Genomic DNA, 13,192 nt, shown 5'->3' with positions numbered 1-13,192 from the left:
AAAAAACTAAGTGCCATGTGAATACCTCATGGCTGGGTCAAAAGGAAAGTTAATATATGTAAAAAAAAAAAAAATCCTATTTTGTCCTGTTTTTACTAAAGTTAATTAAATAACATGTTAGCGATACGAAAACATGATTCCGCTTGCAAACATGGCATGTACACGTCGGCTTCTTCGACTCCGCCATCAAGTCGTCGACAGCGTCCACAAACTCCTGCTTCTATTTGCCAGTACGATGGGACAAAACTTCAAAAAAGAAAACGAAGAGAGGCAAAAACCTTTAAACAGGGTTAAATTATGGAGTAATTTATTGGTAGATTAATTAAATATATTGTAAATAAATATTGTTTATTTATTAAATTGTGTGATTACTTTAATTAATAATGATTGTCTACGCCGAGTAAATGCACGACTAGACTTCAAGCAACGTCTTGAGATGACATACTTGCTAACATCAAATGGACAAGTACCGCCTTATATTTAGCAATAATATCTACATATACATAAATATATATAATTTTTATACAAATTAAAATAGGATAATTTTACACTCTAATTATTTTAAGTATGAATATTACTACTATTAAATAAAATTTATATATTACTTTCTTCAGTCTTAATTTTCTTGTTTATGCAAATTATATATCTTTTTTAAAATATTTTAAACTTTATTTGCATTTTTAAAATTATTTTTTAGCATTAAAAATCATAAGACATCAATTTTATAAAAACAAATTTTAATATAAAAAATGTTTTTTTTTTAACTCTGTAAAAACAATAAAAATAAAAATTATTACTATATAAATTTAAAAATTTCATTCAAAGTTTACCCAAAAAAAAAAAAAGAGAGAAGTCATCCTAACACGTATCCACCTCTATAAATAAAAATAGAATATCAGTTTGAATTACGTGCGTATTCATTCGTTCACCTACAGGCTAATGAACTTGAGGCGAAAAAGCGGTACTACCGTTTCACTGTCCGTGTCAGTACTGTCCCCTCTCTCCTCCCCAAGTGCTCTTTTTTTTTTTGGGTTGTTGTCGTATGTTAATCCTTTGACATGGATACAAAGGTGCTTTCCTCTGGAATTCGCTACTCTAACTTGCCAGAAAGTTATGTGAGACCGGAATCTGAGCGTCCCCGCTTGTCTGAAGTGGCCGAATGCGAAAACATCCCAGTCATCGACTTGGGGTGTGAGGACAGAAGCCATATTGTTCACCAAATTTATCTTGCCTGCATGTATTATGGATTTTTTCAGGTATAGTTCCTGGACAATAGTTACAAATTTGTTGTTGCTTGTATCGTTTTGAAATTTCAAAGGTTTTCAATATCGTTTCCTCTGTTTTTTTTATCTTGATGGTTGGTCATATCATGATCAGGTTATTAATCACGGCGTTTCACAAGAAGCGGTGGAAAGAATGTTGCAAGTGGCGCAGGACTTCTTTGGGTTGCCAGTGGAGGAGAAGCTGAAGCTCTACTCAGATGACCCTTCCAAGACAGTGAGACTTTCTACCAGTTTTAATTTCAATAAGGAAAAGGTTCACAACTGGAGAGATTATCTACGATTACACTGCTATCCTCTCGACAAATATGTTCCCGAGTGGCCTTCCAACCCTCCTTCATTCAAGTAAGCCTTTTTCTCTTCTTCCTCTCCTCATTTTGTTCTTACTAGTTTTCTTTTTCATTGGAAAAATTGAAGCAATGGCAATAAAATGAAAGTTCATTCTCCCCGAAAAAAACCCTTCGTCAGATATACGTAATATGCCTATCGTCATTCAATTAATTGTGTACGTCAGGCATGTTCTAGTGATTATTCTGTTCATACTTGAGTAAGATTAATTTAAAGCATTCATTATTTATAGAGAGTAACATACTAATTTGATGATCTAAATTCCATACTTAATGTTTATAAGACATTTAAAAAAAAAATTTTGTCTTCTTTTAAATATTAAATAGATCTCTAGGAGAGTGATTAGAACATTCTATATGAAATCAAAAATAAACTAGGCAGTGCGTGGATATTATGTTTTTCTCTCATTTTACTTGAGCACGTGAAAAAACAAATTTGATATAGTGATCTGATTCTTAATTAAGAGATCTTCTTAATGGTTTATCATTTTAATATTATAAATTAGTATTATATTTGATGAACCATAACCATCCAATTCTTTTATTTATGTTCCTTGTAAAGACATATAATAAAATTTATAAAAGCGATATAAAGTTTATTCTCTCGATGTAATATATTTAGGATGCCCCTAGGGATGGAATTTTAGTCTTTTCCTCATGCTAAAATATCAAAATCCTTTTATTAACGAAGTCATAAAGTCAAGTACATAGCAAAGGAAAGTCAAGTCCCCTCATGATTCTTCTTCCCATTGGTTCCCCTATTGTAAGCTAAAGATTGTTGTACGTTCAATAACTTGGCCATGTGCTCACATGGTTTTCCTAGGAGATTCGAGACCACAACAGCTCAACAATGTGATAGTTTTCCCTTTGGATAACCCTCCCGTGGAAAAGTTTTGGTACCTGTCGCTTAAAACTAATTGCATGCCTATTTGCTTGCTTATTATTTCTCAGTCCCTACTCCCAGGTCAATAAAGCAAAATTTAGATCGAGTCATTCATATACGGACAACATCAAGCTCAGAAAAGTTGCATTGCTTTATAGGAAGAGGTGGTAGTGGTGGGGTTACGATTTGTGGGTAAGGGTGACGACATGAATAAAGATTCAAATATATATTGACAAACTTATTAAGGAAACAAAAATGTAACTTTGCCAAAAATCAGCGGTAAGCACGGAGAAATGGATTCTTTAGGAGTTTCGTAATTAAACAAAATTTCCGTCCAAAAAGGTTGAAAGAAATAAAGGCTAAAAATCCTGATTAGGGTGGTACCTTTCGGCCATTGGAAGAGCTATTATAGCTTAGCTGCTCACATGCTGCATCTCTTGGTTCCTGGCAAAGGACTCAGACAGACCACGGATGTCAGGTTTTTCTGATGTACGTGCATGAAGATGCAGGCTTTTGTCCGGAACAAGTAAAACAACCATCGGAAACTCAAGGTTTAACCCCCATTTCTCTAGTTATAATTTCTCTCAGGTCCTAAAGAACCCGAACCAGCCAGTTGAGCTTCGATATTTATTTCATAATTATCTCTATCTAATTTAGCTTTATGAAAAAAAGATATTGAAACGTTTTGAGAGTGAAATTTTAGTATTAAAATTGTTACAACTCGATCAGGGTGTTACGTAAAAAATTTAGGGTTATCGATAGCAACTTGAAGGAGCGTTGAGTAGTTATCGTTCTAGGGTTTTTTAGAGGCTGTCAACACATCTTTAAGGTTGAATTTGGATGTAAAGGAAATGTTATTTTGATGTTTTTGGGTCAAATCGTATATTGAAGTTAGTGTTTGGATAACCGAGTGTAACATGGTGAAGCCATTCAAACTGTGCCACATCTCATTCTTTCACTGGACTTAAAAATGACCAATGAAAATTCTCCCCATCAGCAAACCTTTCCCTTCCAATATGTTGTTTATCTTCTTTTTTTTTTTTTTTCCTCTTGAAGTTATAGTAATAAGACGAAAATATCCATGCAACTTAACCTTTATGTTCTTCATTCATTTTTTTTTTCTTTTGATTTTTTTATTTCAAAAAATTGAAATAATTTTGTTAATTTAATATAAATAAATTTTATTACTATATAATAAAAGCAACAAATAATAAAATTTATTACTATATAATTAATATGAATGAATTAAAAAATAGATAACTTCATAGATATTAAAAAATGAAAAATTATTTGATATATCTATATCATTTTTATTAATTTTTAATTATTTATAAAAGAAATTATTATTCAACATAAAATAATTTTAATAATTTTTAATAATTCATTGATTTTATAAATATTAAATCATTTATCATTTTTAAAATTTAATACAATATTTTAATGATAACTTTTTTTCTAACTATAATACATTCGTTACAATAATTTTTCATCTAAATATATCTTAATTTTGATCTTATCATTACACTAGTCAATTTAGCTTTCAGTTTTCAATTTCGTTATCCCATCGAGATAGACCGTAAATGGGTGGGACGTGGGCCAGAGGTTTCTAACCTTTTCTAGGTAGTGGACAAGCAGCTCAGTGAGTGATAATCAATCTGCCAGATCATCATTGGCCCATTTCACTTTTACACCAACGGTGATGACGGCAAAAAAAGGTCAGATCAGAGCCGTTGGTTAATAGAGTAGGGAGGTGTGGAAGCCCACAAGTAGAGCAAGAGGGAGAGAAAGAGAGACATCAGGGGCTAAAAGCCGTGTTGACGTAATCAGAATGGATAAATGAGACCCAAAGTAATTGAATTTTGGGCCCATTGCTGAGACGTACGACTAATTAATAACAAGCTCTGATTACAAGGCGCAACTCTGCCTCTCCTACAAATCACTTATATTTTGTACAAACAATGTAAAGATATCAAGGATTTAATATCAAATTTTAATTGAAAATATACACATAAGAGTGAGTAAATGAAGGAAAAGTTTGGTTAAAAAACATTGGTGCAATATACAGATATATTAAGAATAATTTTGAGCATGTTTAAAATTTAAACTTTAACATTCATAATTTATTTTTTTAATTTTTAATTGTGATATCTTGTGCACTAAAAATATATACACACATTGAGCCTACATATATTAAATATTCAATAATGAGCAAGTTGTAACTGCAAGTGGGGGTGGCTGGATTTGTCTTTTTTTCTTTTTTTAATTCATTTATAATAAACTATAAACTATAATTGTGATGATGATGGGTTGGATGAATGACAATTAGTATGAAAGTGCTAGTGAACTTTCTTGATTGCTAGCTTGAAACTATCCATAGATGCGTCAAGAAATCAAGATGAAGATTTCATTATTCCAATCAACTTTATTTTCAAACTGTGATCATCATCTTCATCTTCATTAGCATATATTCATATTATTGTAATACATTGCTTTCGAAGTGGCAGATTTATGGTGTTTAATACCACCTTATTATTGGTCAATAAAGAGCTACACCCTACTTCTGAAAGACATTTTGGATCAGATTACAGATATGTTTCACATCCAGTCTTTAACATTACTTCTTGGTTTTGTCAAAAGATAGACTAGTAGGATAGAAAATGATCATGTTGGTGACAATTTTGAATTTTCTTTGAAGTGTCTGTAACGGTCCCTATGTGCTCTGAGATGAATATCATATGGGTTTCACTAACCCCCCCCCCCCCCAAAAAAAAAAAATATATATATATATATATCATATGGGTTTCATGCTGAAAATTTTACAGTACTTATGGATTTCTATTCACTGAAAGATTACTTGAAACTTTTACCTTCCATTGGGCAAATGACATGGGAATCTAAGCATATCCTCTTTCATTTCCCACATGTTTTCCTTTTTATCATATAACTATTTCTTATGTCACAAAGTGTATTTCACTTTGAGGCTGGCCAAAAGATTTGAAGAGAGTGAACAATTTCCCGTTCTACTATTGGAGGATTGCTTGAAAAAAAGATCACCACTTTTTTCCATGGAAGAGAAAGAAAGAGAGTTCTAATGTCAAAATGTAAAATTGTGTTGAATTGATAGGGAAATTGTAAGTCATTACTGCGCAGAAGTTCGAGAACTTGGGTATAGATTACAAGAATTAATATCGGAGAGCTTAGGCCTGGAAAAAGATTACATAAAGAACGTTCTTGGGGAGCAAGGGCAGCATATGGCTGTGAACTATTACCCGCCATGTCCGGAGCCAGAGCTGACTTATGGATTGCCTGGACATACTGACCCCAATGCTCTTACAATTTTACTTCAAGAATTGCAAGTTGCGGGCCTTCAAGTACTGAAAGACGGTAGATGGGTTGCTGTTAATCCCCACCCAAACGCCTTTGTCATTAACATTGGAGATCAATTACAGGTAATAGCACTACTACTTTGCGTTGTGCACAATGTGAGCTTATTCATAATTATCATCATATAAATTTACAAAGGTAAGATTACTGATTTGTCTTCTAAACTACACTTTGTTTCAGTTTTCAAATTGTGTTATGATCTTTAGCTTTTGCATGCCAATAACATCGATGATTGCAGGCATTGAGTAATGGGTTTCAGTTTTCAAATTGTGTCATGATCTTTAGCTTTAGCATGCCAATAACATCGATGATTGCAGGCTTTGAGTAATGGGAGGTACAAGAGCGTGTGGCATCGGGCAGTTGTGAATGCTGACAAGGCAAGGATGTCTGTTGCTTCTTTCCTCTGCCCGTATGACCATGCCTTGATCAGCCCTGCAAAACCTCTCACAGAAGATGGATATGGAGCAGTATACAGAGATTTTACTTATGCAGAGTATTACAGTAAGTTTTGGAGCAGGAACCTGGACCAAGAACATTGTTTGGAACTTTTCGAGAACAAATAATACCAGCTCCATTGTCTGGTCCTTCGGTGCTTATTCTATCATTTTCTCGACTTGTCAGTTATTGCCTGCTTGCTGCCCGGTTAAAATGCCACGCGTCCTGGTGTAAAGAGGCACTGCTTTTATTTTACCAAAATGCAAAACTGCAGCATCACTAGAACGCCCCTTAATTATTCATGGCTGCGCACCATTTTTCGGTGGAGCATGTTGCTTTATTGCTGGCCATGACAGCCATTTTGGCAGTCTACCGTAACTTATCCATAAGTAAAACTTCCAAAATTCTGCTCATTGTGGTTTGGTTCTTGATCCACAAAGAAGCATGGAATTATTTGTTGCATTTCCATATATATTATTGTATCTAGCATGAAGGACAATATTATCTGTCATCAAATGGTTCTCTTCAGGACTACATATTATCTGTCAAAAATGATTCTTGCTGTTTGTGAATGTTCTTGTCAAATTGAGCCTAGCTAGCCACTGACAGCCTTTGCTGTCATACAGTTGAAGTTTTGCTACTGCAAAGCGAACCCGCCACCTGATTTTCTTAGGAACCAGAAGCATACTGTTGCATACTGAATATATTTGCACTCACACTCGCAGAGTTATATGTACTATCTTACTTGTGCTGCCAAATATTATTAAATTTCGTTAATAAATAAAATGTGTTGTTTCAGGAAAATAGAAGATAGAATAGGAGGTGTTAAGCACGTCGGTAAAACCTGGATATCTTGAGCATGGTAGTTTCAGAGCCCATAAAAGGCTCCATCAGAACTGAACAGAACATATGCTTTTAGCAGTTTCATACAATTTGCATGTGCAATATAGGTTAAATTGATAGTCTTAATTATATTTCACTAGAGCGACTTGATGGAGTGAATATCTCCACAAAGATCATACTCTTATCCTAGATTTCTAGTCCTCTATAAGGCAAAGAACTGCCCTCAGTTAAAGTTCTGATATTTGCTCAAGCTTCTTTTCTCTGACTCTTGGATAAAAGTGCCCTTAAAACTTTATCAGCGATGCTTCTTAAACCCATTTCCTTTCTTAATTGGTTCCCCCCCCCCGAGGGTATTTTCTCCAGAATCTTTAGTGCCACTGGTCTACTTTACCTTCATCTAATTCTAATAACAATATGCAATATCTGTCGGCACATCCAGTTTAATCATCTCCGTTATTCTGATTTGTCACTATAGTTAACTACATGCAGCCAGGCATGATTTTGGTGTGGGCTACTAAGATAATTTGAAAACAATTTCCCAAGTTTCTGTAAAAGAAAATGCCGGCTTACAATGCGTATTTTTGTAATCAGCTTCTTCATGATTCGTTCTCAAAGTTGAGGCCTTATGCCTTTAAGAGACATTAATCAATACTTCCTTTCATAGTTACATTTATCAACATATAAAATGTATTTGTATAACACAAGAAGCATAAAATCTCGTTCTTATTATTTCTATGAGCAAGGGCTATATATTCGGTAAAGCTACCTTTGAGACAATCAAAGCTTAGAATCCAAAAGTAATGGTAAAGCGTGTAACCAAGACAAAGATTCAGACATTTTTGAGAAACTCCATGATGTAAGTGCCGAAAGCACAACACTTCACTTGGAAACCTTGAAATCCTGCACCCTTTGCCAGGGCCTCAAATTCCTTCTCAGTCCTCTCTTTCCCACCAGGGTTGTGAGCCAACATGATACAATCAATATGGACAACTAACTTTGTGGCAAGGCTAGGATCTGGGTAATCTGGAAGAATGCATTCGGCAACAATCACTTTTCCATTGTCTGGCAAAGCTTCATAGCACTTCCTCAAAAATTTTGAGCAGTGTTCATCGCTCCAATCATGACATATCCACTGCACGAAAACATACATGTCAAGAGCACAAATCATGGTTCGTCAGGCAAATAAAATTCTTAATACATGTTTCATCACGGTTAGTGCAACGGTTAAAAGTAAAATTGTTACAGCATTTTCCTTACTAACGAGGTTGCACCTGCATGTAGTTTGCCTAATAGAAAGAAGGAATTTCTCTGCATGGAGTTTCCTTTACTTCACAAAGGAAGTTTAGAATTAATTTGAATAACTGGAGCACTGCATTAGAATTTTGATTTATGAATTTCCAGAGCTTTCTCGCCATCCCCTACTAAATAAACAGGGAATGGGAAAAAGAAAAATCTTTACAGGCGAATGAAATACTACCTAAGTTGAATCCCTTGGGGGGGGGGGGGGGGGGAGGGATAACAAGTTGAGAGTTTGTGGGGCATTCCACGTATCAAGTAGCTCCATTATTTCTGAGAAGGTTGATTCCAACTAATCAACAGAAATGGGGTAGGTAAAACAGAGTTTAATTTTCAGTTGATTCAAACTCACCTTCATGAAAATGGCATCACCTTTTGGAACACTTACAAACATGTCTCCACCAACATGCTCCACACCTACAGCCAAAACATAGTCCAATCTCATTCCAAAAATATGATAAGGAACAATGCAGTTTTGTCCACACATTGAGGAAATCAAGAAATTCATTCTATGAATATAGAAATATCAGCCCACAATCTGCTATGAATAGTCAGCAATCAACTGCTTATCTGCATTTAGCGATTCAGTTTCAAAGTGACTTCATAAATGTTTAAAACTTATTATTATAAAGACTAGTGAAGCATGGATAGAGTCATACCAGGGTAAGCTGGAGCATCCTCAATGACATGAGGCAAATCAAAGTTAATACCCTTTATGGAGGGGTGCTTGGAGATTATCATGTTAAGCGAGGCTCCAATACCACCACCAACATCAACCAGTGTTTTGAGTCCCTCAAAGCCATTATAGGTCTCAAGAATCTTCTTCATGGTAATGGTAGAGTGATCAGACATTCCCCTGTTGAAAACCTTGTTGAATCTAGGATCTGTGCCATGGTACTCAAACGCGGTCATACCATAAGCCTTGTTGAAGGGAATTCCACCTTCCAGCACTGCATCTTTCAAGTAGTACCTACAAACAGTCCAACATGCATAGTTCTCAGTCCAATCTTGATTCAAATAACATTACACTTAACATCTACATGGACTAATGGACTTCACTTGTACAAATCACATTAGTTTATTTCAGGGCCAGGGAATTTCCTCGCTTGAAATGTTGAAACTTGTATCATTCATATAGCATCCCAGTTTCAGTACATAATTTGAATCATCCATTCACATACAAAATAGCTTACACAGCATCATTTTCAAGTATTCTAAGTTATGAAGGGTCAAAGAGTACCATCAATTAGTTAGCCTGACCTACCCTTGAAAATTTTGATCAACGGTTTTGAAAATCGTGGAACAGAGAATCTGGTCCCCATCATACTGAAAGGTAGTCAATAGAAAAATTTCTGGTTTGAACTCACTGCTTCATCAGGGCATTTCTTTTTCAATTGGAATACTACTTCTTATAAACATTTAATAATGATTTTTTTTCTTCTTTTTTATTTTCAATATGTTTATGTTCCCATCATCAGCTGTATGTTGAGTACTTATTTTGTAACTTAAGTTTGACGTAGTTGAGCGAGACAAAGATGAAAAAAGAACTCAACGGGTCACATATTTTCCATATGGAGGGTAACAAACCCACCGGTCAAAGAAGATGATGAATATTCGGAAATTCTCCTATTATTGAACAGTAATATCATTTTCCATTTGAATGTTTAAATCTAAATTACGCATGGTAGGTGTTCAGTCCCAAATTTCAAGCTGTGGCCCACAAATATTGTTTATCACATTCACCTAACTATGCAATACTAGTCTAACGTATCCCGTCGTCCTGGCTTTTTTTTTTTTTTTGTTTTTCATCCCCTCTTTGACACAAACGTATCTGCCCCCTGACTACCAGGATCCTAATTCCATCTTCAAGCAATTCAAATTGAAATTCTGCTTGAATTTTGAGGAGAGAAGAGGGGTAGAATCAATGGCTAGCAGTTAGCAGTTTAATTCAGTGGATCAGGAAGGCAACTAGGGTAAAAGATGGAAAATTAATCTAAGTAAATTAAATGTTTTATGAGAAAAAAGAAACAGAGAATTTTAAAGATGAGGAGCATATCTAGTTTTCAGCTTTCAATTTTCTGAAAGACTTTAAACTTGAGATACTAGTCTTGAGACTTGAGAGTGCATCATGTAACAGTCTTTGTTTTTTTGACATTTTTAAGAGAAGTGGGGCTGAAAGGGATAGAATGGAACCAGATAGACTATTACCGAGGTGCGTCGTCAATGGATGAGCACCCTTATATTTTTTTCTTTCCTAAATGGATAGACTATTACCGAGGTGGAGCGTCCTCAATGGATGAGCACCCTTATATTTTTTTCTTTCCTAAATGGATGAGCTAGGAGCTGGCATTCATTATTCAAACATCTCCACCATAATATTACGATAATCGTTTCTCTCCTCATGTAATTGGCCTCCTCCATGTAAAGTGTGAGAAGTTTAAAGTCATAAACATATGAAGCATAAATTTAAAGAAATTTCTGTGTTCCAAATTATATATGACTATACACAAATTACTCTTTTTGCATGGAAGTGTGGAACGTTTGTTATTTTTATCAATTCATTTGGGTTGAATTATACTTTACATCTGAACAGAAACGAAAGGTTAATAAAACCAACTTTATCATTACAATAAACAATGGCATGAGACAGAGAAGAGATGAAGATTTCTTTTTGGGCCATAAAATTATTGGAACTTTGGAGATTGCTAAAGATTGTAACGGTGTAAAAGGAATAGATAACAAGAAATAAGATCTAGCGCTTACCAGCTCTCCATAAGGACCTTGTCTTGATTCATGAGACTTAAGGCGGAAAGGGTGACACCATCCTCATTCTTGATCAAATATTTGCAGACAGGACCAAGACCATAAAGTCTCTCCACTTTGCCATCAGGAAGACTGCGCAAGGAACAAGTGACGACTGAGTAGCTAGCCAGAAGGCGCAAGATGCGGTCTAGCATGACAGGTGCATCAGGGTTCTTGGTTGGGAGCTGGTAAGCCACTTCTTTTGGGGATAGGAAAGCACCTGGTCCAGCTTTGGCCATGATCTCGAGCAGGTCAAGTTCTATGGCTGACTTGAGGACCATGGGAAGGACTGAGGCACTGGCCAGTTGCATGGCGAATAAGTTTGCTTCCTCATCGGAGACTTGGGTGGGAGTCATTTGGGTTTCACTGGTTGAACCCATTATTTTCTTTAGTTCGGAAAGCGTGAAACGCTGAAAAAAGTAGAGGTGTATAGAATGAAGATATGGTCATGGTTGACAGCACAAAGTGGCATTATATATGGTGTTATTGTCTCAACCACTTTCTACTTGGTCTCAATTTCCGCCGTACAAGTGCCAACCAGGGCAGGCCACCACCAAAAACACTGACCCCACACCCTCACCATTTCTCAAATTATTATTTTTTAAACTTTTTTAACACTACTCGCCCTCCAAATTTCTTATGATTTGGTGGGTTGTACATATGAATTTGAATGCTAATTTCCTATTTCACCATCACCAATGATCTTAGAAGATCTATAAAACTAATAATACTATCGTTTTTCCCCCCTTAACCCTAGGTTGGCGGCGGGAAAGGTAAATCAGAGTTGTTTCAATCTTCTGTTGAAGTAACCCGTAAGGAATCAATCATAGAGGACTATAAATTTCAATAGTTTGTGGGTTGCAATAATGGAATTTTACTCTGCTGTGATCATCTCTCAACGGCTGTCTGACAAACAAGCGAAAACAGAAAAGAACGTCATTAGTTAAATTTGACGGATGCATTTCAAACTCAAAGACTTAATTGCTGTTCTGTTTAGAGTTGGGATAAAGCCACCATATGACGTGCAAACTGATGGAGTTAGGTTCATGTTAAAAAATTGATGTAAATGTTCATGAAGAGAGAGAGAGACAGGTTCAAGTAACGTCATACCGAAACTTCCAAACATAAAAAGACAGTACAATTTCCTGGCCAGAAGAAAAAAAAAAAAAAACATTACAAATTTTAAAACTGACCATTGTTTTTTCTCGGACAAAAAAGGTATAGTGTCCAAATGCTGTTTCTGGTAACTTACTGAGTTCGGACTCCAAAAGTCAGCCCTTTCCCCAACTAGCCATTTGAATTTCAGAGACCGTTTTGTGTTCGAGAATTTGGAATTTTAAGTTATACTTATTATTAGAGTAACATTGAGTGAAATTTTATTCTTGTATTAAAATCTTATAGGTATGCATACCATTTTAGTTGAAGCTCAATATCAGACAGCAAATGAACAAAACAAAATGCAAACGCTTGCAGCTTCGACCAACTTACTTTGTTCATGTTTGAACTCTGTTGATTCTGGATCCAAATCATGTTTAAAACTCCAAATGTACTAAAAAGAAAATGGCAAATTATATATAATATTATATTACAATATATATATATAAATACATTTGTCACATAGACATTTATGTGAATAATTCTTTTAATTGAAGTATAATACTTTTTAGAAAAATAAGATAACTTTTTTTAATTACAAATTAGATAATTTTAAATTTATTCAAATATCAAAATTATTTAAATTATAATTAAAAATTAAATCAATTTAGAGATAAATTTTCTAAAATTAAAAATTTGAAAGATGAATTTTATTTTTTAATAAAGAATTTTAGTTGTTTACCAAATAACTTTATCTAAGAAATTATTTAATTATCAAAATTTTTCAAAGATGCTTAAAAATTACCAAAATTAAGTTTATAAAAATC

The 13,192-nt window shown here is 34.6% G+C and overlaps 2 protein-coding genes across 2 annotated transcripts; one reads left to right on the top strand and one right to left on the bottom strand.

The window, feature by feature from the left end:
• Window positions 1-909: 909 nt before the first annotated feature.
• Window positions 910-6,901, top strand: LOC111289583 (protein DOWNY MILDEW RESISTANCE 6-like). Its single transcript, XM_022880735.2, has 4 exons — window positions 910-1,256; window positions 1,378-1,625; window positions 5,635-5,959; window positions 6,212-6,901. Exons 1-4 carry the CDS (start codon window positions 1,059-1,061, stop codon window positions 6,455-6,457), a joined length of 1,017 nt encoding a protein of 338 aa, XP_022736470.1. The 5' UTR covers window positions 910-1,058; the 3' UTR covers window positions 6,458-6,901.
• Window positions 6,902-7,809: 908 nt separating this feature from the next.
• On the bottom strand, window positions 7,810-11,713 carry OMT1 (O-methyltransferase 1). The gene is made up of 4 exons (XM_022880734.2): window positions 11,232-11,713; window positions 9,128-9,438; window positions 8,821-8,885; window positions 7,810-8,304 (listed from the first exon to the last, which is right to left on the bottom strand). Exons 1-4 carry the CDS (start codon window positions 11,648-11,650, stop codon window positions 8,002-8,004), a joined length of 1,098 nt encoding a protein of 365 aa, XP_022736469.1. The 5' UTR covers window positions 11,651-11,713; the 3' UTR covers window positions 7,810-8,001.
• Between the last annotated feature and the right edge of the window lie 1,479 nt (window positions 11,714-13,192).

This window comes from Durio zibethinus, chromosome 11 (assembly GCF_047325235.1).
Source record: "Durio zibethinus cultivar Kanyao isolate XHJ-2024 chromosome 11, ASM4732523v1, whole genome shotgun sequence".
Lineage (NCBI taxonomy): Eukaryota > Viridiplantae > Streptophyta > Magnoliopsida > Malvales > Malvaceae > Durio > Durio zibethinus.
This window is presented reverse-complemented; position numbering and strand designations above follow the sequence as displayed.